Source organism: Phyllobates terribilis, unplaced genomic scaffold, assembly GCF_046119375.1.
Source record: "Phyllobates terribilis strain yellow unplaced genomic scaffold, ASM4611937v1 Scaffold_14__1_contigs__length_39327217, whole genome shotgun sequence".
NCBI classification, from domain to species: Eukaryota; Metazoa; Chordata; class Amphibia; order Anura; family Dendrobatidae; genus Phyllobates; species Phyllobates terribilis.
Genome location: NW_027362774.1, coordinates 30,471,722 through 30,498,662, shown reverse-complemented (window position 1 = coordinate 30,498,662; position 26,941 = coordinate 30,471,722). Strand labels below are relative to the sequence as shown.

General features: G+C 53.7%; 1 protein-coding gene across 2 annotated transcripts; it reads right to left on the bottom strand.

Annotated features, from left to right (window-relative positions):
• Positions 1-25,434, bottom strand: ST3GAL2 (ST3 beta-galactoside alpha-2,3-sialyltransferase 2). Of its 2 annotated transcripts, none has more exons than XM_073659834.1 (7): positions 25,260-25,434; positions 20,703-21,328; positions 19,618-19,811; positions 2,234-2,413; positions 2,120-2,165; positions 1,213-1,332; positions 1-970 (listed from the first exon to the last, which is right to left on the bottom strand). In XM_073659834.1, the coding sequence occupies exons 2-7, from the start codon at positions 21,042-21,044 to the stop codon at positions 791-793; spliced, it is 1,062 nt and encodes a 353-aa protein (XP_073515935.1). In that variant the 5' UTR covers positions 21,045-21,328; positions 25,260-25,434; the 3' UTR covers positions 1-790. The 2 variants fall into 2 exon arrangements, with proteins under 2 accessions (XP_073515935.1, XP_073515936.1); XM_073659835.1 differs by having other exon boundaries at positions 20,703-21,325.
• Positions 25,435-26,941: the final 1,507 nt, after the last annotated feature.

Genomic DNA, 26,941 nt, shown 5'->3' with positions numbered 1-26,941 from the left:
GACAACTGATTCCTGTTTATTACTTCAAATCCTTCCATAATGAAAGTGCAGAGCGGAGAATACTGATAAGCCCCGCCCCAGCTGCTGTTAATACTGATAAGCCCCGCCCCAGCTGCTGTTAATACTGATAAGCCCCGCCCCAGCTGCTGTTAATACTGATAAGCCCCGCCCCAGCTGCTAATACTGATAAGCCCCGCCCCCGAGGAGCCCGAGGGGCCACAAAGGTCACCGATATCAACACTGGTAATGTTCAAACACTGCGAGCCAAGGTCATGTGACCCAGAGCAACCAATCACAGCAGCTGGGGATGAACCACGAGGACTCCATGGCCGGAGCCGCCTGGATATCAGGAGCCCAAGACACGAGTCCGGGGCCACCGCTATGAGCAGCCGAAAAAAGGAGGGCGATGGGGGCAGGTACCGTCCTGTCCATGTGCACGGACCCCTCCTCACCATCATCCTGCAGGCCCGCACCGCCGACTCCCTCTCGCCCCCCAGTGGTCGGAGCAGCGCCAGACACCTCCACGTGATTGGTTGATGCAATGATTGTATGAGGCCACGCCCCAGCAGATTGTCAGTGACAGCCCCGCCCCTGCTCAGCGGCAGGAGAGGGCGGAGTCTGTCGGGGAGGAGGGGGGGTCATACAGGGTGCGGAGACCCCAATACTGCGCAGGTAACTGATCTCACCCCAGCAAAAGTCACAGCAAAAGTCACATTCCAGAGGCAGGAACATGGCAGCCTCCCAGCAGAGGGCGGAGCTCGGAGTGGGCGGAGCTCTGAGTGGGCGGGGTTCACGGCGCCCCGCTGCCGTACACCTTGATCTTTCCCTCCCGCGTGAGCGCGTTGATGAGCTGGGCCTCAGAGTCGGCGTCGTGCACTCCAGTCTTCCGGAACTCGCCGGCGTAGCGGTTGTTCTCCCAGTAGTGATGCCAGTTACCCCGAGCGTCCGCGCCAAAGCCGAAAACATTGACCTGAGGAAAACAGGAAGGTTACCGCCGGCAACCAGGAGGGCGGAGTCACCGCACTGCCGGGAGGGCGGAGTCCCCAGCACCGCCGGCAGCCGGGAGGGCGGAGTCCCCAGCACCGCCGGCAACCGGGAGGGCGGACTCTCCAGCACCGCCGGCAGCCGGGAGGGCGGAGTCCCCAGCACCGCCGGGAGGGCGGAGTCCCTACACCGCCGGGAGGGCGGAGTCACAGCACCGCCAACACTCACCTCGTCACACACGTGGAGCGCAAAGAACAACACCAGCATCCCGGTGGAGGGGTAGCGGCCGTGGTGCTGCGTCCAGCGGTCGTGGATGTATTTAAAGAAGGCCGGATTGTAGATCTGAACCTGAGGAGACACCAGACATCAGCCCTACCCGCTGCTCATTATCCCCACCCACAAACTGCTCACCGTATATCAGCCCCGCCCACTACTCACAGCCCCACCCACAAACTGCACATCACATATCAGCCCAGCCCACTGCTCACTGGCCACACCCACAAACTGCTCACCGTATATAAGCCCCGCCCACTGCTCACAGCCCCACCCACAAACTGCTTACCATATATCAGCCCACAGCCCCACCCACAAACTGCTGACCGTATATCAGCCCAGCCCACTGCTCACAGCCCCACCCACAAACTGCACATCGCATATCAGCCCCGCCCACTGCTCACTGGCCACACCCACAAACTGCTCACCGTATATCAGCCCCGCCCACTGCTCACAGCCCCACCCACAAACTGCTTACCATATATCAGCCCACAGCCCCACCCACAAACTGCTCACCGTATATCAGCCCCGCCCACTGCTCACAGCCCCACCCACAAACTGCACATCGCATATCAGCCCAGCCCACTGCTCACAGCCCCACCCACAAACTGCTCACCGTATATCAGCCCTGCCCACTGCTCACAGCCCCACCCACAAACTGCTCACCGTATATCAGCCCCACCCACAAACTGCTCACCGTATATCAGCCCCGCCCACTGCTCACTGGCCACACCCACAAACTGCTCACCGTATATCAGCCCCACCCACTGCTCCAATCACCATCTCACCCTGCTGCACCTACATTTTGCCCAGCATGCCCTGCCTTCATTGCCCCGCCCCCACCACGTGGCTCCGTCCTCACCTTGTCCTTGTCCACCCGCAGGAAGGCCTTCACCGGAGCGTATGTGCTGTGGGGAGAGACGGGCGGTCAGTGACAGATCAGTGGCAGCTCGGCCCCCCGGACCCCCGTACTTACAAGCGGATCTGCCCGGTGGAGAGTGCGCTGGTGATCCACAGCAGGTCCAGCGCCTTGAACGGGACCAGCACGAAGCTGACGTTGGCCGGGAGATTCTTGGCACTTTCCGGGTACATGAAGTGGTGGGAGGTCCGAGAGCCGACGTCCCCCTCATAGCCGAGAGTCGGGGCCTGGTTCATCCTGACAGGGGACAGAGCGGGAGAGCGCCCCCCGCAGCACAGCATCAACATACACCCACCGCGAAGAGTATGCGTGTGCGGGCTACTGCTCCCTGTTATCAGCCATTATTGGGGGAGGAGACTGAACCTAGTCAAGCGGGAGGTCACTTACCGCACGAGGAGACTAGGGGGTTTGAATATGGTGAACCCCGTGGTGTTCCTAGTGAACACCTTCTTGAAAGTGAACGTGGCAAACCTCTGGAAAGAGAGGGCTCCTCCGTGGGTATTCTCCTGCAAGGGATGGTTTCAGCCTTTCTTCCAGGAATGGGAGACAGGGGGAAGAGTGAAGGATCTCCGCACACCACACGGGCATCTCCCGGCTTACGTTATCCCGGTTCTGAAAATGATCCGCCGGTGGGGTCTGGGAATGTGGGAGGTGAGATCCCTCCCGAGGAAACTCCTCGATATGAGGGTCTTGCTTTCTCATTTTCAGAGTCCATTGGCCCTCAAAGACTGCCCAAGTCGGGATCTGGAGGTTGGGTGGGGGATTTGGGGGGTTTCTTCATCAGCGGTGATAAGAGGACTGATCTGGCCTGGTCCAGGCCCCGCCTGGGGAAAAACTTTGGGGCCTGATCCTAGCTCGGAGTAATCCTGAACTTTGTGGCCAGAGCTGGATCAGGGGTGGCGGGATAGTTAGTGTAGGGCTGTGTTTTATATATATATTAAAAATTACAAAAAAAAAAAAAAAAAGGTTTAAAATTGTCCATGTCACTATTGTATATCTTGTTATTTTTGGTTTTCTGTGGTGTGAATGAGGTGCGGTAAGGGGGTGACTAAGGTCAGGCAGTGGGACCAGTAGGTTAGTGTTAGTGTCCGGTTGTATATACGTTATATTAGGTTTAGTGTTTTATTGTATATAATCTTGTATATAGGACGGTGTTTTATGTGTATATAGGACGGTGTGAGCGTTGTGTGGGATTGTATATAGTAGTATGAATGAAGCTGGGCCGGGGGTCTTATAGGTTGTATAATAGTTATTTCTTCTCTATGTATATATTCCTGGGGGGATTTTGTTCTTTCTCTGTAGGTCGGATCTTCTATTTCTGTGATTTGTGTCGGTTTTTGTCGTCTTGTTCTGCAGTTTTTGTTCTTATGTTTTGTGTCCTGTAATGTTTTCTTCTATAAATAAAAAAGACCTACAATCTATTACTCCCTGTTATCAGCCATTACTGGAGGGAGGAGACTGTAGGACAGGAGACTACAATCTATTACTCCCTGTTATCAGCCATTACTGGGGGAGGCGACTGTAGGACAGGAGACTACAATCTATTACTCCCTGTTATCAGCCATTACTGGGGGAGGAGACTGTAGGACAGGAGACTACAATCTATTACTCCCTGTTATCAGCCATTACTGGGGGAGGTGACTGTAGGACAGGTGCCCACAATCAGTTTCTCCCTGCTTCGTGAGCTCCAGGACTTCCAGGAGGAGTGGTACTGTGCAGTGTATATATACAGGACAGGAGGAGTGGTATTGTGCAGTGTATATATACAGGACAGGAGGAGCGGTGCTGAGAGTAGCACCTGCCTCCTGAGCTCAAGCACTTCCAGGAGGAGGGTCGTCGTCTGCCTCTCTTCTCCCCAGGGAGAGGCAGGCCTACTGGGAGGCCGGCATGGCTTCCCAGCCTCCTATCCCCCGGTCTATGCCGGCGGGGGACAAGGAGCCACAACAACCGGCCCAGGAGGGAGTGAGGAGAGGGAGTGAGGAGATCGGGTACGGTGAAGAAAAACATACCCACCTACTCCAACCCCGAGACTGTTCACCGCCCGCCCAGAGAGGGAGACCGGGGCACCCCAGGCCCCAGGAACAAGAGTCCAGCAAGATCCTGGGGGGAGATGAGCTCCAGCGAGTCCACAAGTTCCTTCTCCTCCCGAGTGGTCGCCACGTTACGAGAATACGAGGACGCCGGCAAAGCACTAACCCAGCTGAAAGAGGAGCTGAGGGAGGCCCGGGTCCTGAACACCCGGGCGTCCAACAAGGAGAGACCCGCGACCTCCCAGAGGTTTAAAGCCCTCAGAGACGAGGTGGTCAGGTTAGTGCTCCTCCGGGAGGGGATTGAGAAAAGCGCAGGTCCCTTCCTGGAGAGGTTTAAGAACCAGCGGCGGTTCTCCGAAATGAAGGGGTTAAACACCTCAGGAGAACCGCCAGCCAGCGTCCTTAGTGAAGAGGAGGAGGAGGATGAAGAGGTGACTGGAGTCTCAGGTGCTGGAGCCAGTGAGGGGTAGAGCCGGAGTTCCAGTGGTCTCCCTGCAGGGCAGAGGACTCCGACAGCAGAGGCTGGAGTGTCGGTGGAGGAAGAGGAAGGAGGACTGCTGAGGGAGATCCGACTGCTGGAGTCTCCAGTGGACCTGACACGGTTTTCCTTCGGGGAGGACGATCCAGTGGAGGAGAAAAAAAAGAGGAGGAAGAAGACGGGAGGAGCCGCACAGGAGGTGGTGAGTTATAAGTATGTACCAATGTCTGATGTTGCGCCTGCCACCTCCTGTGTAAACCCCACCAAACCTAAAGGCACGGGCTCTGCAGTGGGCTCGAGGCAGAGGCAAGGTGGGGAGAGGAGGAGGACGTCCGGCGATGCTGCCATCTGTGCGGGGAACAGTGCAGGGGGCGAGGCTGTGGAGGTACTCACAGCGCCGGACATAGGGAGTTCTGTGGATGTAGTGCCGGCGTCCCTGCCCTCTGCTAGGCAGGGACGCTGCTCCCCTCACCGCTCTGCCCCGTGCCCGGCGTCCCTCTCCCGCTCTGCTGTCAGCGCGCGCTCCTTCCCGGCGTCCTCCTCCCGCTCTGCTCTCAGCGCGCGCTCCTTCCCGGTCCCTGTGCTTAGGGCGCGCGCGCGCGCGCTCCCCTCCTCTTAAAGGGGCCGCGCGCGTCGTCCTAAGGAGTCCCCGGCCAATGGCCGGAGGACTTCATCATATATAAGGCACCTCCTCCAAAATGGAGGTGCCCGAGCAATGTTGTTTGCACCAGTGTCTCACCTGTGCTTCAGCCCTCAGGTCCCGTTGCCAGTTACCTGCCAGATTCCTGCCTGATTACTTGTTACCTGCCTGCTAGTCTGAGGTCCGACGGTGTGCCTTACCATTCCTGTCAGTCTGTCTAAGGACCAGCCTGTCCGCTCACCTGGGAGCGCTTCTCCGCTACCTGCCTGCTTGCCTGCCCGGAGGCTCCGCTGTCACGTGCTGTGACCACCAGCTATTCCAGAGACTCTTGCCCGCTCACCTGGGAGCGCACATCAGCTACCTGCCTGCCTGCCTGTCAGTCTGTCCATGGACCAGCTTGCCCGCTCACCTGGGAGCGCACATCTGCTATCTGCCTGCTAGCCTACCTGGAGGCTCCGCCGTCACGTGCTGTGACCACCCGCCTGTCCAGTGACTCCTGCCCGCTCACCTGGGAGCGCTCATCTGCTACCTGTCTGTCTGCCTACCCGGAGGCTCTGCCGTCACGTGCTGTGACCACCCGCCTGTCCAGAGACTTCTGCCCGCTCACCTGGGAGCGCTCATCTGTCGCCTGTCCGCTGGTCTTCCTGGAGGCTCTGCCGTCACATGCTGTGACCACCCGTTCTTCCAGAGACTCTCGCCTGCTCACCTGGGAGCTCTTGTCTATCTTCAGCCGCCACAGGTCGTACCAACCCTATACCTAGAGACTGCCCCGGTCACTTGCCGTGACCTCCAGCCCCGTTCACTCAGAGACTGTCCCATTCACTCAGAGACTGTCCCGTTCACTCAGAGACTGTCCCGTTCACTCAGAGGCTGTCCAGGTCACCTCCTGTGACTGCCTGCCTGGTCGCCACCCGCTCCCTTACAAGGACCGCCCCCTTGTATTGTAGCCCAGAGGTTCCGCCTCCCAGACCCGTTACAGTTTGCTCGGGCCATGGAACCCGGTGGCACCCAAGCTCCCTCGCTCTCGGACCTGTGTCATGAACTGTCCCGTCAAAGGTCCCAACAGGAGTCCATCCTGGGTCACCTGCGGAATGTCAATACTCGCCTGGATACTCTGACTGCTCCACCGACAACCTCCGCCAGTGCCATGTCTCGCAATCCGGCAGCTCCGCTGCCCACTAATACCATGGTATCCTACCCCGGACCCCGGCTTTCTGCACCTCCTCGCTTCGGAGGCGACTCCGTCCAGGCTCGGGGCTTCATAAATCAGTGCACCCTGCACTTTGAACTATTGTCCCACCAGTTTAACTCCGACCGAGCCAAAATTGCATTCATCATGTCCCATCTCACCGGGGAGGCTCTGGCCTGGCTAAATCCTCTATGGGAGAGAGGAGACCCCCTGGTGTCCAACTTGCCTGCTTTTCTCACGGCTTTCCGGAAAGTCTTCGACGAACCCGGACGGAAGACCTCATCCGCATCATCATTGCTACGCCTCCGTCAGGAGAGCCTCACCGTGGGCCAATATGCCATACGGTTCCGTACCCTTGCCTCGGAGCTGGCCTGGGATAACGACGCTTTGGTTTCCGTCTTCTGGGAGGGTCTGTCCGGCCGTATTAAAGATGAACTTGCCGGTCGGGACATTCCTACCACTCTCGATGACTTAATAACTCTTGCCACCCGGATTGACCTACGGTTCCAGGAGCGTGCCAGAGAGGTCACCCGTGAGAGGAGGTTACTACGTCTAGCTCCTACTTTTCAGAAACCCGTCACTCCTTCTGTCTCTAACCAGGTACACCCTCCTGAGCCTATGCAGGTCGACCAGACCAAGATGGTCAAGACCCGTCAGGACTTACGCCGCGCCGAGGGGACCTGCTTCTACTGTGGCAGTAAGGAGCACCGGATCCGTGCCTGCCCGGAGAGGTCGGGAAACGCCTGTGTCTAGGTTCGCTCAGAGAGGTCAACCTAGACAAGAATAAATCCTCTCCATCTCTGCTGTTGTCAGTTTCAATCGTCTACGGGGAGAACCGTTATTTCGAACTAGCCCAACTGGACTCTGGAGCAGCCGGGAATCTTATTTCACAGTCCCTGGTAGAGAAATACCGCATCCCCACCAAACCTCTGGCTGTACCCTTGTCTGTGGCTGCCGTGGATGGGGGGCTCTTACCACGCCCCATCCAACTCATCACCGAATCCATTACTCTGCAGGTGGGAATGCTGCATTCTGAGAGTATCTCCTTTCATGTTCTGCCTGGACTCTCTCACGCCCTCTTGCTAGGTCTACCTTGGCTCCAGAGACATGCACCCGTGCTTGACTGGCAAACCGGAGAGGTCCTTCGCTGGGGACAAGACTGTCATAAGACCTGCCTGGTCCCCGTCCATCCCTCTCCTACCCCAGCTAATCTACCTGGACTTCCGATTCCTTATTGGTCTTATGCTGATGTCTTTAATAAAAAGGAGGCAGAGACACTACCCCCTCATAGACCATACGACTGTCCCATCGACCTGTTACCTGGTACTTCTCCTCCCCGTGGGCGTATTTATCCTTTATCCGCTGCTGAGACCCGGTCGATGTCCGAATATATTGAGGAGAATCTGGCCAGGGGATTCATCCGGAAATCTACCTCCCCGGCGGGAGCAGGCTTCTTTTTCGTCAAAAAGAAGGACGGCTCTCTCCGTCCCTGTATAGACGATAGAGGCCTAAACCTGATCACGGTGAAGAATAAGTACCCCCTTCCGCTCATTCCAGAATTATTTGATCGTCTGAGGGGGGCTAGAATCTTCACCAAACTAGACCTCCGTGGGGCGTACAACCTGGTTCGTATCCGTCAGGGGGATGAATGGAAGACGGCATTCAACACCCGGGACGGCCACTATGAATACCTGGTAATGCCCTTTGGTCTCTGTAACGCTCCTGCCGTCTTTCAAGAGTTGGTCAATGACATCTTCCGGGACCTTCTCTACTCCTGCGTAGTGGTGTACCTGGACGACATCTTGGTCTTCTCTCCGGATCTCCAGACTCACCGGAGGGACGTTCGTCAGGTCCTGCTCAGGCTCAGGCAGAATCACCTCTTCGCTAAATACGAGAAGTGCCTCTTTGAGCAGACCTCGCTTCCGTTTTTGGGCTACATTATTTCTCAGACCGGCCTACGAATGGATCCAGAGAAACTGTCTGCCATCGAGAAATGGCCCCGACCGGAGGGGTTGAAAGCCATTCAGCGGTTCCTGGGCTTCGCCAACTACTACCGCCTCTTCATACCACACTTCTCTTCCCGGACTGCCCCAATTTCCGCGCTCACCCGTAAGGGTACTAATCCCAAACAGTGGCCGCCCGAAGCAGAAGAAGCCTTTCTTTCCTTAAAACAGGCCTTTTCTTCCGCCCCGGTGCTGCATCGCCCGGACGGCAACAAGCAGTTCTTCCTGGAAGTGGACGCCTCCTCCTCTGGAGCTGGAGCGGTACTTACTCAAAAATCTTCTTCCGGGAGGATGGTAACTTGCGGCTTCTTCTCTATACTCTTCTCCTCCTCAGAGCGCAATTATTCCATAGGAGATCGAGAGTTATTGGCCATCAAACTGGCATTGGAGGAGTGGCGTTACCTGCTTGAGGGGGCTCTTCACCCGGTAATAATTTACACTGACCACAAGAACTTGGCTTACCTCCAGCATGCCCAGAGACTTAACCCGCGCCAAGCCCGGTGGTCCTTGTTTTTTGCTCGTTTTGATTTTGTCCTTCATTTTCGCCCGGCTGACAAAAACGTCAAGGCGGACGCCTTGTCTCGATCCTTTCTGGTATCTGATCTCGAGGAAGATCCGAAACACATCATCGATCCCGCCAGAGTAATGCAGGTGGCTCCCGTGAGTCTAAATCGTCTCCCTCCCGGAAAGACGTTCGTATCAGTACCTGATCGGGAGATGATCCTTCACTGGGGCCATTCGTCTAAACTAGCTGGCCATGCCGGTCAGAAAAAGACCCTCAAGCTTATTATCCGGCACTACTGGTGGCCTACCCTGCACAAGGACGTAATAGACTTTGTTTCTGCCTGTGTGTCCTGCGCCCGCAACAAGGTTCCGAGACATCTGCCAGCCGGTCGCCTCCTTCCGCTCCCAGTACCTGCTGCCCCCTGGCAGCATATTGCAATGGACTTCATAACTGACCTCCCACTCTCTGCCGGTTGTACGGTCATTTGGGTGGTCGCTGACCGCTTCTCCAAGATGGCTCATTTCGTTCCCCTACCAGGCCTCCCGTCTGCACCCGAGCTAGCTAGAGACTTTATTCGTCACATCTTCCGTCTTCATGGCCTGCCCCTCCACATCGTGTCGGATCGTGGGGTACAGTTCACCTCACGCTTCTGGAGAGCCACTTGTAAACTACTAGACGTCACCCTGGACTTCTCTTCCGCTTACCACCCACAGTCCAATGGTCAAGTGGAGCGGATCAATCAGAACCTGACCAGTTACCTCCGGCACTTCGTTAATGCCCACCATTCTGACTGGGTGGATCTCCTACCATGGGCCGAGTTCTCTTACAATAATCACGAGAGCGAATCCTCCTCCAAATCCCCGTTTTTTGTAGTCTTTGGTCAGCATCCTCGGATTCCTTTTCCTGTCTCCACCTCGGTGGACAACCCGGCTGCGGAATCTCTCGTTAGCAAATTTTCCTCCATTTGGGAGAGTACCCGATCCGCACTCCTTCTGTCATCCGAGCGTATGAAAAGACACGCTGACAAAAAACGCCTGGATCCTCCACAATTTCGTCCAGGAGATAAGGTCTGGCTCTCATCTAAATATGTCCGGCTCAAGATACCTTCTTACAAGTTAGGGCCTCGGTTCATCGGTCCTCTGGAGGTCACCAGTCAGATCAACCCGGTGGCCTATAAATTGAAACTCCCGGCCAACTTACGGATCCCTAACTCCTTCCATGTATCTCTCCTCAAACCTGTGGTACTTAACTCTTTTTCCAAGTCTACAGGTACGCCTCCTGCTCCGGTTTCCGCTGAGGACGAGTTTGAGGTAGAGAACATTCTTGCCACCAAAAGGGTAAGAGGAAAGACCTTTTTTCTGGTAGATTGGAAGGGGTTTGGTCCTGAGGAGAGAACGTGGGAGCCCCGGGAGAACATCCATGCCCCTCTCATCCTAGCTAAATTTCTGTCTGGCCTAAAAAAGGGGGGGCCTAAAGGGGGGGGTACTGTAGTGCCGGCGTCCCTGCCCTCTGCTAGGCAGGGACGCTGCTCCCCTCACCGCTCTGCCCCGTGCCCGGCGTCCCTCTCCCGCTCTGCTGTCAGTGCGCGCTCCTTCCCGGCGTCCTCCTCCCGCTCTGCTCTCAGCGCGCGCTCCTTCCCGGCCCCTGTGCTTAGGGCGCGCACGCGCGCGCTCCCCTCCTCTTAAAGGGGCCGCGCGCGTCGTCCTAAGGAGTCCCCGGCCAATGGCCGGAGGACTTCATCATATATAAGGCACCTCCTCCAAAATGGAGGTGCCCGAGCAATGTTGTTTGCACCAGTGTCTCACCTGTGCTTCAGCCCTCAGGTCCCGTTGCCAGTTACCTGCCAGATTCCTGCCTGATTACTTGTTACCTGCCTGCTAGTCTGAGGTCCGACGGTCTGCCTTACCATTCCTGTCAGTCTGTCTAAGGACCAGCCTGCCCGCTCACCTGGGAGCGCACATCAGCTACCTGCCTGCTTGCCTGCCCGGAGGCTCCGCTGTCACGTGCTGTGACCACCAGCTATTCCAGAGACTCTTGCCCGCTCACCTGGGAGCGCACATCAGCTACCTGCCTGCCTGCCTGAGGTCCGACGGTCTGCCTACCAACTCCTGTCAGTCTGTCCATGGACCAGCTTGCCCGCTCACCTGGGAGCGCACATCTGCTATCTGCCTGCTAGCCTACCTGGAGGCTCCGCCGTCACGTGCTGTGACCACCTGCCTGTCCAGTGACTCCTGCCCGCTCACCTGGGAGCGCTCATCTGCTACCTGTCTGTCTGCCTACCCGGAGGCTCTGCCGTCACGTGCTGTGACCACCCGCCTGTCCAGAGACTTCTGCCCGCTCACCTAGGAGCGCTCATCTGTCGCCTGTCCGCTGGTCTTCCTGGAGGCTCTGCCGTCACATGCTGTGACCACCCGTTCTTCCAGAGACTCTCGCCTGCTCACCTGGGAGCTCTCGTCTATCTTCAGCCGCCACAGGTCGTACCAACCCTATACCTAGAGACTGCCCCGGTCACTTGCCGTGACCTCCAGCCCCGTTCACTCAGAGACTGTCCCGTTCACTCAGAGACTGTCCCGTTCACTCAGAGACTGTCCAGGTCACCTCCTGTGACTGCCTGCCTGGTCGCCACCCGCTCCCTTACAAGGACCGCCCCCTTGTATTGTAGCCCAGAGGTTCCGCCTCCCAGACCCGTTACAGTGGAGTTTCCCTCCCTGCCCTCTGCGGCTAAGCCGGTTATCACTGGGGCCGGGGAGGCCGGGAGGGATGTGAAAAAAACATCCGCCAAGAATACTGGGCGCACTGCTGCGACAGGGGGGCAGTGTGCCCCAGCGCCCAAAAAGGACACTAAGACCCCAAAGTCTGTGGGTGCAGGGCGGGCAGCAGTGCCCAACAAACAGTCTGCCCAGCACAAGGACCAAAATGCTGCAGTAGGGGGGCGGGGCGCTCCAGGAGACGACCTGCAGAAAGCCAGCAGCAACCAAAGGGAAACGGGTGTGGTGCTGCAAGGAAAGGAGTCTCTGGGAGTGCTCCCCTCCCCCGGTCCAGCAAGTGTGAGTGCAGAGACACCAGACACAAGGGAGGAAGGAATGGAGGTGACTGTGGAAGGTGCAGAGAACAGCAGAGGAAATGGGGTGACAAATAAAGGGAATGAAAGTAGTGGTGCAGTGAATGGTGGGGGTAGTGGTGGAATGAATGCTGGGAGTAGTGGGAATGATGGGGGTAGTGGTGGAATGAATGCTGGGAGTAGTGGGAATGATGGGGGTAGTGGTGGAATGAATGCTGTGAGTAGTGGGAATGATGGGGGTAGTGGTGGAATGAATGCTGGGAGTAGTGGGAATGATGGGGGTAGTGGTGGAATGAATGCTGGGAGTAGTGGGAATGATGGGGGTAGTGGTGGAATGAATGCTGGGAGTAGTGGGAATGATGGGGGTAGTGGTGGAATGAATGCTGGGAGTAGTGGGAATGATGGGGGTAGTGGTGGAATGAATGCTGGGAGTAGTGATGCAGCAAATGGTGAGAGTAATAGTGGAGTGAATGGTGGGAGCAGCACTGGTGTTGGTGGAGAAGTAGGCGATGGTCCCGCTGCCCCCCCAGCATTGGCTGGGGCTTCAGCCCAAAGCTATTCAGGAGCTGTCAGTGCTGGGGGTAGTAGTGCGCCCTCGTCTGGTGGTCCTGGGGATGGTGACTTGCAACAGCAGCTCCTGGACGCCCTGAGGAGAGGGGAGAGCTCCATCACTGTAGAGGGGAGGGAGGTTGATCTGTCTTTCTGGATAGAGAGACATGGTCTTTCAGCCTTTCGAGATAGAGGGGCAGAGACTGTCTGGTCTCTGCCGACAACGGGGCAGAGGAGTAACCGTAGGAACGTGGTCCGTCTCCAGTGGGTAAGCAAGGATGCCTGTCCTGATAGGTCGAAGGTGGTTGAGCTCCTGCTGGGGATGGGCTTTGCGGCATATGACATCTTTGCCTTGATCCATCCCTACGGGACCTCCTACTTCGATGTCAGCTTCGTGAGACCGGAGGGCCTTGAGCTTTTCTGGTCTCGCCATGAGCTGGCTCGGAGTCGCCCCGAATGGCATGGTCTCTTTCCCCTGGCAATAACCCGCCAAGATTCAGTCAGGAAAGTGACCGTTTTGACTAGTAACGAGTCGCTTTCCTGTATGGACATTACCACCTGGGTGAGTCGATACGGAGAGGTCACCAATATTCCCGAAAAGAATCTGGATGACCATGGTATCTGGTCAGGGGCCTGGACCTTCATGGTGAGATTGAAGGTTTCGGGAAACACTGTTACCCATATCCCCTCCTCAACCTTTTTGGGGAGGGATAGGATCTTGATTTTCTACCGGGGGCAGCCTAAGGTCTGTCACAGGTGCGGTAGCCCCACACACTTCAGTGCGCAGTGTACCACCCAGAAATGCGCACTGTGTGGGGACCTCGGTCATCTTGCTGCTGCCTGTCGCAGGATTAGGTGTAACTTGTGTGGTGACCTCGGTCACCCGTTCAGTCGCTGTCCGCGTTCCTTCGCCAATGCGGTCCTGAAAGCGGCGAGTGCGGGACAGGCGAAAGCTGGAACTAATCTTGCCGGTGAAGGGACCAGTAGGGGCGGGGGAGGCAGGGAACCGGTGAGGAGCAAGCTGCCGCCATCCACCATCAGGCGGCAGGAGAAGCGCCGTGGGGACAGGGGGCAGGGAGTAATGTCCCTAAACTCTGACCCAGGTACTTCACTTGCAGCTGAGGATCCTAAAGACAGTGAATTGAGCGAGGAAGTCAAGAGACTTGAAAGGGAAGAGCGAGAGGACGCCACGTCTTCTCAGGAACCCTCTTCTGGTGACAGTCTAGATGAGGGAGAGGGGGAGTGGTCACAGAAAAAGAAAAAGGGTAACAGAAAAACGGCCAGAGGTAGGAGGGGGACCAGGTCTCGAGCTGCCTCTTTGGAGTGTGACCTCTCCGACTCTCTGGCCGTGATCCAGGCGCCATTGGAGGGTTCAGCCGCCCCCCCTCTGGTGGATCTCTCCAACCTGTTCGGGGCTCTCCAGGACCTCCCTCTGGAGGGGGGAAGTGGGGACCCGGGGCCGGAGGTTGCGGATAAGGTGGTTGGGGCTCAGGAGATGGCTGGGTCTTCCTCTCGGGGGGCAAATACAAAGCCCTCTGGGGGGACGACTAACCCAGGACCACCAGACAAGGGCAAGAATGTATGTAAGGAGAGAATGGACGAGTCTGTTTGTCTTAAGCGCACTAAAAACCCGTCGTTATCGGAGGAAGAGGTTGGGACTGTCAGTGGTGGGAAGAAAAAGGCTATCTAATTCAATCAATCATGATGGCGGCACCCACCCCGTTGACGCTGGCCACTATTAATGTTTGCAGCATAAAGTCAGATGCGGCAAGGTACACGGCCTTTCATTTTCTCGGCCAACTTGACGCCGACATTTTGTTTTTGCAGGAGACCAGGTTGACCGATATATCAACCTTGCATAAAGCAAGGCGGGAGTGGAGGCATGGGCCCTCCTACTGGTCTCTTGCGGCCGAGCCGTATAGCGGGGTGGCGGTCCTTTTTAAGACCGCAGCGGTTGAATGCAGACGAGTGATCGAATTAGAAATGGGGAGATGCTTGATCCTAGATGTCTCCATGGGGGGACAAGAGCTTCGGCTCATTAACATCTATGGTTCCCAGTCCAAGTGGGACCGCAAATGTCTCTTCCTGAAGATCAAACCTTTTTTATTTTCGAGTCGGCAGGTGGTCTTCGGAGGGGATTTCAACAATGTCACGAGATCCTGTGATAGAGGAGGTTCCGGAGACCGGCTGGCTTATGACTGCGTCGCGTTAAACAGGATAGTGAGTGAGGCTCGCCTGGTGGATGTCCACATCCGGCACAACCCGGGCGACACGGGATTCACCTTTTTTAGAGGTAGTCAGTGCAGGTCTAGGCTAGACAGGTTTTATTTGAAGGAGGAGGCCGTCTCTTCGCCGTTGTCGGTTGTGGAGGTGGAGTTCTCCGATCACTGTTTGATTATGTTTTCTCTCAAGGTTACAGAGACTCCTCGGATGGGAAGAGGCTATTGGAAGCTGAATTCATCACTCCTTGAGGAAGAAGCTGTAAGACGGTCTTTTGAGGAATTCTTTCAGAGCCAGGTACCATTGCTGGGCCTAAGTAACACTAAGTCAGAGTGGTGGGAGATGTTCAAACATCGGGTGGCGAGATTCTTCCGGCAGCTCTCGAACCTCAGAAGCCTGAACAGGGATCGCCTGTATCAGAGCCTGAGGAGGAAACTCGAGCATCTTGTCTCGACTGGAGGTAGCCGCGAGGAGATCTCCAGAGTGAAGTCCTTGCTGAAGAGGTGTCAGTACGATAGGCACGCATCTTTGGTTTTCGAGAGGGACTACGGGAAGTACTGCTCGCCCGACCCTTACAGAAACTGTAAGATGTCAGTGAATAGTAAGATAGTGACGGGGCTGGTGGACAGTACGGGGTCCCTGAGAAGGTCCAGATCAGGGATCTTGGAGGTCGTCAGTTCCTACCACTCGCACCTCTTGGGAAGGAGGGAGCTGGATCGTGACGGGATGTCGGTTTTCCTGGCTGAATCTGTTCCTGAGCCAGGGGCTGACCTCTCGCTGGGCGGTTTGGCAGAAGCGATCAAAAAAGAGGAAGTGAGACTGGCGATTCATGGGCTTAGGCCCAAAAAGTCGCCAGGTCCGGATGGATTAACATCTGAGTTCTTTAGGACCTTTAGGGACTCTTTGGTCCCCCTCTTGACTCAGGTGTTTAACGAGTGTCTCTCCTCGGGCACTCTGCCGAGATCATTAAGGAGGTCAGCTTTGATCATTTTGTCAAAGGGTAAGGATCCGTCACGCATTGAGAACTGGCGTCCCATAGCACTTCTCAATGTGGACAGGAAGATTTTGGCTAAGATACTTTTCAACAGGCTGGTGAAGTTTGCACCCCGGCTCCTTTCGGAGGTTCAGCACTGTTGCGTTCCTGGCCGTAGCACTTTTAGTGCTGTTCTAGGTGTCCGAGAGGCCGTGGAGCAAGGCAGGGCGGGCCTTTGGAAGGGGTTCTTGCTGACCCTGGATCAGGCAAAAGCCTTTGATCGGGTTAACCTCGAGTACCTCTGGTCCACTCTTTTGAGGTATGGTCTGCCTGGAGGGTTTGTGGACTGGCTTAAGACCTTGTATGCAGGGGCTGAGACTTTCCCTCTGGGAATGGGTGGATTGGACGACCTTTCGGGGTAGGATCCGGTGTCCGTCAGGGCTGTCCTCTTAGCCCTTTGCTTTACGCGTTTGCGATCGATCCCTTCCTCAGAAGGATCGATTGTGGACCGTTGGCGGGGGTGCGGATGGGCGGGGCGGCACCGGAGGCTATCCTGAGGGTGGTGGCCTACGCGGACGATGTCACCGTCTTTGTTTCTTCGCAAGAGGAGGCAGCGGCGGTGATGTCAGAAGTGGAGCGCTACTCGGAGGCATCCGGGTCCAAGGTCAACCAGGATAAGTGTGAGAGTCTCTGGCTGGGAGGCGGAGATCCCGGGTTTGATCTTCCGGACACCCTCCCCGAACCCCAAGAACATGCCAAAGTCCTGGGCATCGAATTCGGCCAGGGTGATTACCCCACGAAAAACTGGGAAGGCAGAATCAAAGGTGTCGCCCAAAGAGTGGACCAATGGAGGGGTTGGTCTTTGACCCTGAGGGAAAGGGTTGGCCTGTGCAAACCTTTCCTGCTCCCCTTACTAATCTACCTGGGCAGCGTCTGTGTCTTGCCAGGGCCTCTCTGGACACGGGTCTACAGTCTGTTCTTCCAGATGTTATGGGGGAACAGACTGAACCTAGTCAAGCGGGAGGTCACTTACCGCACGAGGAGACTAGGGGGTTTGAATATGGTGAACCCCGTGGTGTTCCTAGTGAACACCTTCTTGAAAGTGAACGTGGCAAACCTCTGGAAAGAGAGGGCTCCTCCGTGGGTATTCTCCTGCAAGGGATGGTTTCAGCCTTTCTTCCAGGAATGGGAGACAGGGGGAAGAGTGAAGGATCTCCGCACACCACACGGGCATCTCCCGGCTTACGTTACCCCGGTTCTGAAAATGATCCGCCGGTGGGGTCTGGGAATGTGGGAGGTGAGGTCCCTCCCGAGGAAACTCCTCGATATGAGGGTCTTGCTTTCTCATTTTCAGAGTCCATTGGTCCTCAAAGACTGCCCAAGTCGGGATCTGGAGGTTGGGTTGAGTTTGTTAAATTCTAGCAGGATCCCCAAGAAGTACTGGGACTTGACTTGGCGCTGCTTCCATGGTAAGCTGTATGTGAGGGACAATTTGAAGTACAGGAGCTCCGAGGACAGGAATTGCCCCCGTGAGGCTTGTGCTAACGTGCTGGAAAGCATGGAGCACTTCCTGCTTCATTGTCCCTTTAATACAGAGGTGTACAACAGGGTGGGGGCTTCCATTGGTTGGCCGTGGCTGGCTACTCTGTCCTACGCCGGGTGGGCCTATGGAGCGTTCGGAGACCTTGGGAGAAGGGACCGAGACACTTTATTCATAGTCAGCGCAGTGGTCAGGTATTTCACGTGGAACGCACGAGTTTTAGTCTCGACGCAGAGTAAAATCCTCCATGTAGATGAAGTCTGTAGGAACATCCTAGGTGACCTGGTGAAGGTACGTTCTCTGGAGTATGAAGGACTGGGTGCCCGGAGGGCGGCCCGTCTCTGGAGGGGCTTTTCCTTCAGGGTGCCTTAGTCCGGTAGTACTCCTATATCCTGGTGGTGGGCTGATGTCTTTCCACCCTAGATTTTTGTTTTGTATTTCTGTCTCCTGAATAGAAGGTTTGCCGGCATCGAACTTGAGCCTTGGATGGTGAGTGTGTAGGTTGTGTCCTGTATATATTGTATATAATGTATAATAGGGGGTTTTAGTTAGGTTGGGTGGGGGATTTGGGGGGGTTCTTCATCAGCGGTGATAAGAGGACTGATCTGGCCTGGTCCAGGCCCCGCCTGGGGAAAAACTTTGGGGCCTGATCCTAGCTCGGAGTAATCCTGAACTTTGTGGCCAGAGCTGGATCAGGGGTGGCGGGATAGTTAGTGTAGGGCTGTGTTTTATATATATATTAAAAATTACAAAAAAAAAAAAAAAAAGGTTTAAAATTGTCCATGTCACTATTGTATATCTTGTTATTTTTGGTTTTCTGTGGTGTGAATGAGCTGCGGTAAGGGGGTGACTAAGGTCAGGCAGTGGGACCAGTAGGTTAGTGTTAGTGTCCGGTTGTATATACGGTATATTAGGTTTAGTGTTTTATTGTATATAATCTTGTATATAGGACGGCGTGTTTTATGTGTATATAGGATGGTGTGAGCGTTGTGTGGGATTGTATATAGTAGTATGAATGAAGCTGGGCCGGGGGTCTTATAGGTTGTATAATAGTTAGTTCTTCTCTATGTATATATTCCTGGGGGGATTTTGTTCTCTCTCTGTAGGTCGGATCTTCTATTTCTGTGATTTGTGTCGGTTTTTGTCGTCTTGTTCTGCAGTTTTGTTCTTGTGTTTTGTGTCCTGTAATGTTTTCTTCTATAAATAAAAAAGACCTACACTCTATTGCTCCCTGTTATCAGCCATTACTGGGGGAGGAGTCTACAATCTATTACTCCCTGTTATCAGCCATTACTGGGGGAGGCGACTGTAGGACAGGAGACTACAATCTATTACTCCCTGTTATCAGCCACTACTGGAGGGAGGAGACTGTAGGACAGGAGGCTACAATCTATTACTCCCTGTTATCAGCCATTACTGGAGGGAGGAGACTGTAGGACAGGAGACTACAATCTATTACTCCCTGTTATCAGCCATTACTAGGGGATGTGACTGTAGGACAGGAGACTACAATCTATTACCCCCTGTTATCAGCCATTACTGGGGGAGGAGACTGTAGGACAGGAGACTACAATCTATTACCCCCTGTTATCAGCCATTACTGGAGGGAGGAGACTGTAGGACAGGAGACTACAATCTATTACCCCCTGTTATCAGCCATTACTGGGGGAGGAGACTGTAGGACAGGAGACTACAATCTATTACTCCCTGTTATCAGCCATTACTGGAGGGAGGAGACTGTAGGACAGGAGACTACAATCTATTACCCCCTGTTATCAGCCATTACTGGGGGAGGAGACTGTAGGACAGGAGACTACAATCTATTACTCCCTGTTATCAGCCATTACTGGGGGAGGAGACTGTAGGACAGGAGACTACAATCTATTACCCCCTGTTATCAGCCATTACTGGGGGAGGAGACTGTAGGACAGGAGACTACAATCTATTACCCCCTGTTATCAGCCATTACTGGGGGAGGAGACTGTAGGACAGGAGACTACAATCTATTACTCCCTGTTATCAGCCATTACTGGGGGAGGAGACTGTAGGACAGGAGACTACAATCTATTACCCCCTGTTATCAGCCATTACTGGGGGAGGAGACTGTAGGACAGGAGACTACAATCTATTACTCCCTGTTATCAGCCACATCTCATGCCTCAATCCATTTGCTCCCCACATAGCAGTGGTCATAAGCTGGGGGCTCCGTGATACATGGGGGTCTGGGCCCAGGGTCACATATGTCCATCCTACCTCATGATGAAGTTGTGGCCGTCTATGTCTTTCCCGTAGCCGGATCCCCGCAGGTTGCCAGAATTTCCGACCACAGCACAGCGCCGGCAGAGGAGGGGGTCCCGCTGCTTGTAGGGGTTCTGTCCTGGAATGATCTGGAAAAGCTGAGTCAGGATCTCCAGGGTGTTGTGTGACCGGAACTGAGGCTGCAGCATCTGATGGACACAAAGCAGCAATGAGGAACGAGACCCACAGCGTACACATCGCAACGCCCAGAAATCAGAGGTAATGTCTGCAGGGAGCTCCCCCTAGTGGTGGCTGCAGACAGAATCTTATCATGTATCTCTGTATACAGGGAGCTCCCCCTAGTGGTGGCTGCAGACAGGATCTTATCATGTATCTCTGTATACAGGGAGCTCCCCCTAGTGGTGACTGCAAACAGGATCTTATCATGTATCTCTGTATACAGGGAGCTCCCCCTAGTGGTGGCTGCAGACAGGATTTCATCATGTATCTCTGTATACAGGGAGCTCCCCCTAGTGGTGGCTGCAGACAGGATCTTATCATGTATCTCTGTATACAGGGAGCTCCCCCTAGTGGTGGTTGCAGACAGGATCTTATCATGTATCTCTGTATACAGGGAGCTCCCCCTAGTGGTGACTGCAAACAGGATCTTATCATGTATCTCTGTATACAGGGAGCTCCCCCTAGTGGTGGCTGCAGACAGGATCTTATCGTGTATCTCTATATACAGGGAGCTCCCCCTAGTGGTGGCTGCAGACAGGATCTTATCGTGTATCTCTATATACAGGGAGCTCCCCCTAGTGGTGGCTGCAGACAGGATCTTATCATGTATCTCTGTATACAGGGAGCTCCCCCTAGTGGTGGCTGCAGACAGGATCTTATTTATGCAGGGGAAGGAGACAATCTACAAGAATTAGGCTTCTTAGACAGAAAACCCTTTAAAGGGATAATTTTCCAGTCCCTTATCATGTGCAGATCCATCCAGATACCTGCAGTGATTTCCTGTGGTACAGCAGTATCTCAGCCGGGGTGTATCTCAGCATTGCTGAAGGTGGGCATTTTGCAGGGGTCTTTCTACTCACCATCCACCAGTGCTGGACATCTGCTGGCAGCTCCCGGTTCTCCAGGGTCCACACAGGGGAGATGGCTGCATCGTAGTGACTGTCGAACCAGGCGGAGTCCCCCGGTTGGCGCAGGCAGTGGTGACAGGAGCAGTCCCGTGAGATGGATGGCAGAGGGGGGCGATGCCTCACCCCGGGGTAACCTGGCACGAGCCGGACTGGATGCCCCTCAGCTGACGCCCATCCCCCCAGCTCTGAGTAGATCGGGACCTCCGTCCCATTGTGGGAGAAGGTGAAGAGGAGGGACATGATAAAGAGCAGGACGGAGGTGCTGAGGAGCCATAATCGCAAGGAGCACCTCATCCTGACCAGCACCCCCAAGCTGCCTGTGCCCGGGGACCTGGCGTCCCACCGCTCCGCAGCATGGGCCTCCACCCTGGCACACCGAGGAGCTGCTGGCACTGAGGAGGGCAATGACCGTGTGGCAGAGATGTGAGCGAGCGTCAGCTGGGAGCCCCGGGGGTCCGCACATTTACCTCCGTCCACTCCTCACACACGGCTGCCTTATCATCTGACACGTTCCACTATGAAGAGTCCACGCTGCCGGGACGGCGCCAGACCACCGAGCGTCACATCCCCGTCACCTGCTGGAGAGAAGAGACGCTGAGTGCGGACCACCTGCCCCGCAGAGCCCACCCATCCTCTGACCCGGCAGCTGCAGGGTCTGCGCACAGCACGAGTGGGGAGGGGGGGCGCACGAGTCCTGCTGTGATAACGAGGTCACAAGACACCTAATCCCCCCCCCCCCCTAGCCGCACAGTAATACCCGGCCGCTCTGCACCGCTGCCCCCAAACATCTGCCCAACAGGGACGGAGGGGGCTCAGGAGTAATCCGGAGGACAGGGGCCACGGCTCGCTAACTGGAGGCCACTGTGCCTCACTGGAGCCTCCAATAACGAGGATGACGACCCCGGGGCCATGCGGTCTGGGACGAAGGGGGTCCCGGGAGAGGGAGGCTGCGACCTCTGGTGGGGTCCCGGGAGAGGGAGGCTGCGACCTCTGGTGGGGTCCCGGGAGAGGGAGGCTGCGACCTCTGGGGGGGTCCCGGGAGAGGGAGGCTGCGACCCCTGGGGGGGTCCCGGGAGAGGGAGGCTGCGACCCCTGGGGGGGTCCCGGGAGAGGGAGGCTGCGACCTCTGGGGGGGTCCCGGGAGAGGGAGGCTGCGACCTCTGGTGGGGTCCCGGGAGAGGGAGGCTGCGACCTCTGGTGGGGTCCCGGGAGAGGGAGGCTGCGACCTCTGGTGGGGTCCCGGGAGAGGGAGGCTGCGACCTCTGGGGGGGTCCCGGGAGAGGGAGGCTGCGACCCCTGGGGGGGTCCCGGGAGAGGGAGGCTGCGACCTCTGGGGGGGTCCCGGGAGAGGGAGGCTGCGACCCCTGGGGGGGTCCCGGGAGAGGGAGGCTGCGACCTCTGGGGGGGTCCCAGAGAAGCTCTGCATTTTCTGCCCCAGGACGAGGCCGCTATGATGGAGGCCCGGCGGCATGTACATAAGGCTCCGCTCTCAGTAGATTTCTGTACATCGGCGGGGGGCATGGCGCATCTGATGACCTATGTTATACCGGCATATTTATCCCAGAGGGGGGGTAACTCCCCTCCCATGCACCCACTACCACCCAAGAAATGTGCGCTGCTGAAGGGCCTGCACCGTATACGGGGAAGATGATGCAACAGATGGGATTACAACCCCACTGCGCAACAGGGACCTGGAGACTGATCACGTGTGCAGGTATTCAGTGTATACGGGGATATATGGCAAGAGTACAGGTGTACACACAGATGGGAGTGCACAGCATTTATATATGGGGGTATATAAAGTATATATTATGTACAAGGGGTTCACAGCAGAACAAATGTACATATGGAGGGTACATATAGTATATACTGTATATTGGGGTACACTGTGTATATAGGGAGTTTATACAGTATATATTATATATGGGGTGCAATGTGTGTATATAAAGGGGTTACAAAGAGTAAATAGGGGTACACTGTATATAGAGGGTACATAAAGTGTATATGGGGGTACACTGTGTGTATATAGGGGGTACACTGTGTGTATATAGGGGTGCATACAGTATAGGGGGTACACTGAGTGTATATAGTGGATACATACAGTATATATATGAGGGTACACTGTAAATAGTGGGTACATACATTATATATGGGGTATACTGTATATAGAGGGTACATACAGTACATATGGGGGTACACTGTATATATAGGGGTACATACAGTATATATATGGGGGTACACTGTATATAGGGGGTACATACATTATATATTATTTATGGGGTACATTGTGTATATAGAGGGTACATACAGTACATATGGGGGTACACTGTATATATAGGGGTACATACAGTATATATATATATATATGGGGGTACACTGTATATAGGGGTACACTGTGTATATAGAGGGTACATACAGTACATATGGGGGTACACTGTGAATATACGGGGTACATACATTATATATGGGGGTACACTGTGTATATAGAGGGTACATACAGTACATATGGGGGTACACTGTGAATATACGGGGTACATACATTATATATGGGGTACACTGTGTATATAGAGGGTACATATGGGGGTACACTGTATATAGGGGGTACATACATTATATATTATTTATGGGGTACATTGTGTATATAGAGGGTACATACAGTACATATGGGGGTACACTGTATATATAGGGGTACATACAGTATATATATATATATATGGGGGTACACTGTATATAGGGGTACACTGTGTATATAGATGGTACATACAGTACATATGGGGGTACACTGTGAATATACGGGGTACATACATTATATATGGGGGTACACTGTGTATATAGAGGGTACATACAGTACATATGGGGGTACACTGTGAATATACGGGGTACATACATTATATATGGGGTACACTGTGTATATAGAGGGTACATATGGGGGTACACTGTATATATAGGGGGTACATACAGTATATATATATGGGGGTACACTGTGTATATATAGGGGTACATACAGTATATATATGAGGGTACACTGTGTATATATAGGGGGTACATACAGTATATATGGGGGTACACTGTGTATATATAGGGGGTACATACAGTATATATGGGGTACACTGTATATATAGGGGTACATACAGTATATATAGGGGTACACACAGTATATATGGGCTACACTGTGTATAGGGTTACATACAGTATATATGGGGGTACACTGTGTATAGAGGGTACATACAGTATATATATAGGGGTACACTGTAAATAGGGGGTATATACAGTATATATGGGGTACACTTTGTATATAGAGGTACACTGTATATAGGGGTACATACAGTATATATATATATGGGGTACACTGTGTATATAGGGGGTACATACAGTATATATATATGGGGGTACACTGTATATAGGGGTACACTGTGTATATACGGGGCACATACAGTACATATGGGGGTACACTGTGTATATAGAGGGTACATATGGGGGTACACTGTATATATAGGGGGTACATACAGTATATATATATATATGGGGGTACACTATGTATATATAGGGGTACATACAGTATATATATATGGGGGTACACTATGTATATATAGGGGTACATACAGTATATATATATGAGGGTACACTGTGTATATATAGGGGGTACATACAGTATATATGGGGGTACACTGTGTATATATAGGGGGTACATACAGTATATATGGGGTACACTGTGTATAGGGTTACATACAGTATATATGGGGGTACACTGTGTATATATAGGGGGTACATACAGTATATATGGGGTACACTGTGTATAGGGGTACATACAGTATATATGGGGTACACTGTGTATAGGGTTACATACAGTATATATGGGGGTACACTGTGTATAGGGTTACATACAGTATATATGGGGGTACACTGTGTATAGAGGGTACATATAGTATATATATGGGGGTACACTGTAAATAGGGGGTATATACAGTATATATGGGGTACACTTTGTATATAGAGGTACACTGTATATAGGGGTACATACAGTATATATATATGGGGGTACATATAGTATATATATGGGGGTACACTGTAAATAGGGGGTATATACAGTATATATGGGGTACACTTTGTATATAGAGGTACACTGTATATAGGGGTACATACAGTATATATATATGGGGGTACATATAGTATATATATGGGGGTACACTGTAAATAGGGGGTATATACAGTATATATGGGGTACACTTTGTATATAGAGGTACACTGTATATAGGGGTACATACAGTATATATATATGGGGGTACATATAGTATATATATGGGGGTACACTGTAAATAGGGGGTATATACAGTATATATGGGGTACACTTTGTATATAGAGGTACACTGTATATAGGGGTACATACAGTATATATATATATGGGGGTACATACAGTATATATATATGAGGGGGGGGACACAGTAGCTCAGGTATATATGTAGGGGTATATACTATATATGGGTGACATTAAGACGCAGCAGCACGTACCGCACAGCAGTCGCACTCCCCGGTGCCGCCGCCGCTCCTCAGGCCTTTGTCCCAGTCCCTCCGCCTCTCATCTCCGGCTCATCCCTGGAATACACGAGCCCACTCCATCCAGCCGCACATTACAGGCTCTGAGCACCGCAGGGGCGCAGTGCAACCTGGGAAATGTAGTCCTATCCCCATTACAACCAACACTATCCAATGAGTGTGACGCTTCGATAAAACTACAACCCCCGAGATATCGGGCTCAGGAGTGCGGCGTTTTGCTGCGCGCTGCACTCTGGTTAATGTAGTTCATTGATAAGAAATCTGTCTAATATCCAAGGTAATCCATTAAAGATAGAACTACAAGTCCCAGGAGGAGCCGAGACTCGGGGAATCTGCCTGATAACGGGATCCAGTGCGGGGAGTCTGGCGCACAGCTCGTCCATTCATCCCGGGACTGAGACTGCGGAGGGCGGAGACCACAACCGACCACAGACCCGCAACAATCGGCCCCTGGTCTGCGCCAGATCAGATCTGCGGGAATCACTAACGATCTACACCCGACCGAGCACAACCAGATCCGATATAGACAGGGGATCAATCACCGACCGATGAGTTACATACAGTATCACACAGGAGAGGATTAGATACACGGCTCAGCAGACAGTATCACACAGGAGAGGATTAGATACACAGCTCAGCAGACAGTATCACACAGGAGAGGATTAGATACACGGCTCAGCAGACCGTATCACACAGGAGAGGATTAGATACACGGCTCAGCAGACAGTATCACACAGGAGAGGATTAGATACACGGCTCAGCAGACAGTATCACACAGGATAGGATTAGATACACGTCTCAGCAGACAGTATCACACAGGATAGGATTAGATACACGGCTCAGCAGACAGTATCACACAGGAGAGGATTAGATACACGGCTCAGCAGACAGTATCACACAGGAGAGGATTAGATACACAGCTCAGCAGACAGTATCACACAGGAGAGGATTAGATACACGGCTCAGCAGACAGTATCACACAGGAGAGGATTAGATACACGGCTCAGCAGACAGTATCACACAGGAGAGGATTAGATACACGGCTCAGCAGACAGTATCACACAGGAGAGGATTAGATACACGGCTCAGCAGACAGTATCACACAGAAGAGGATTAGATACACGGCTCAGCAGTCAGTATCACACAGGAGAGGATTAGATACACGGCAGACAGTATCACACAGGAGAGGATTAGATACACGGCTCAGCAGACAGTATCACACAGGAGAGGATTAGATACACGGCTCAGCAGACAGTATCACACAGGATAGGATTAGATACACGGCTCAGCATACCGTATCACACAGGAGAGGATTAGATACACAGCTCAGCAGACAGTATCACACAGGAGAGGATTAGATACACGGCTCAGCAGACCGTATCACACAGGAGAGGATTAGATACACGGCTCAGCAGACAGTATCACACAGGAGAGGATTAGATACACGGCTCAGCAGACAGTATCACACAGGATAGGATTAGATACACGTCTCAGCAGACAGTATCACACAGGATAGGATTAGATACACAGCTCAGAAGACCGTATAACACAGGATAGGATTAGATACACGGCTCAGCAGACAGAATCACACAGGAGATGATTAGATACACGTCTCAGCAGACAGTATCACACAGGAT

What these genes read in the sequence shown, in the direction of transcription:
- ST3GAL2 (XM_073659834.1), bottom strand. Translation starts at nt 21,044, where the DNA reads ATGAGGTGCTCCTTGCGATTATGGCTCCTCAGCACCTCCGTCCTGCTC. An exon ending in ATGTCCAGCACTGGTGGATG is followed by an intron (nt 19,812 to 20,702) that starts GTGAGTAGAAAG and finishes TGTGTCCATCAG; the next exon opens with ATGCTGCAGCCTCAGTTCCG. An exon ending in GGCCACAACTTCATCATGAG is followed by an intron (nt 2,414 to 19,617) that starts GTAGGATGGACA and finishes GTCCCCTGTCAG; the next exon opens with GATGAACCAGGCCCCGACTC.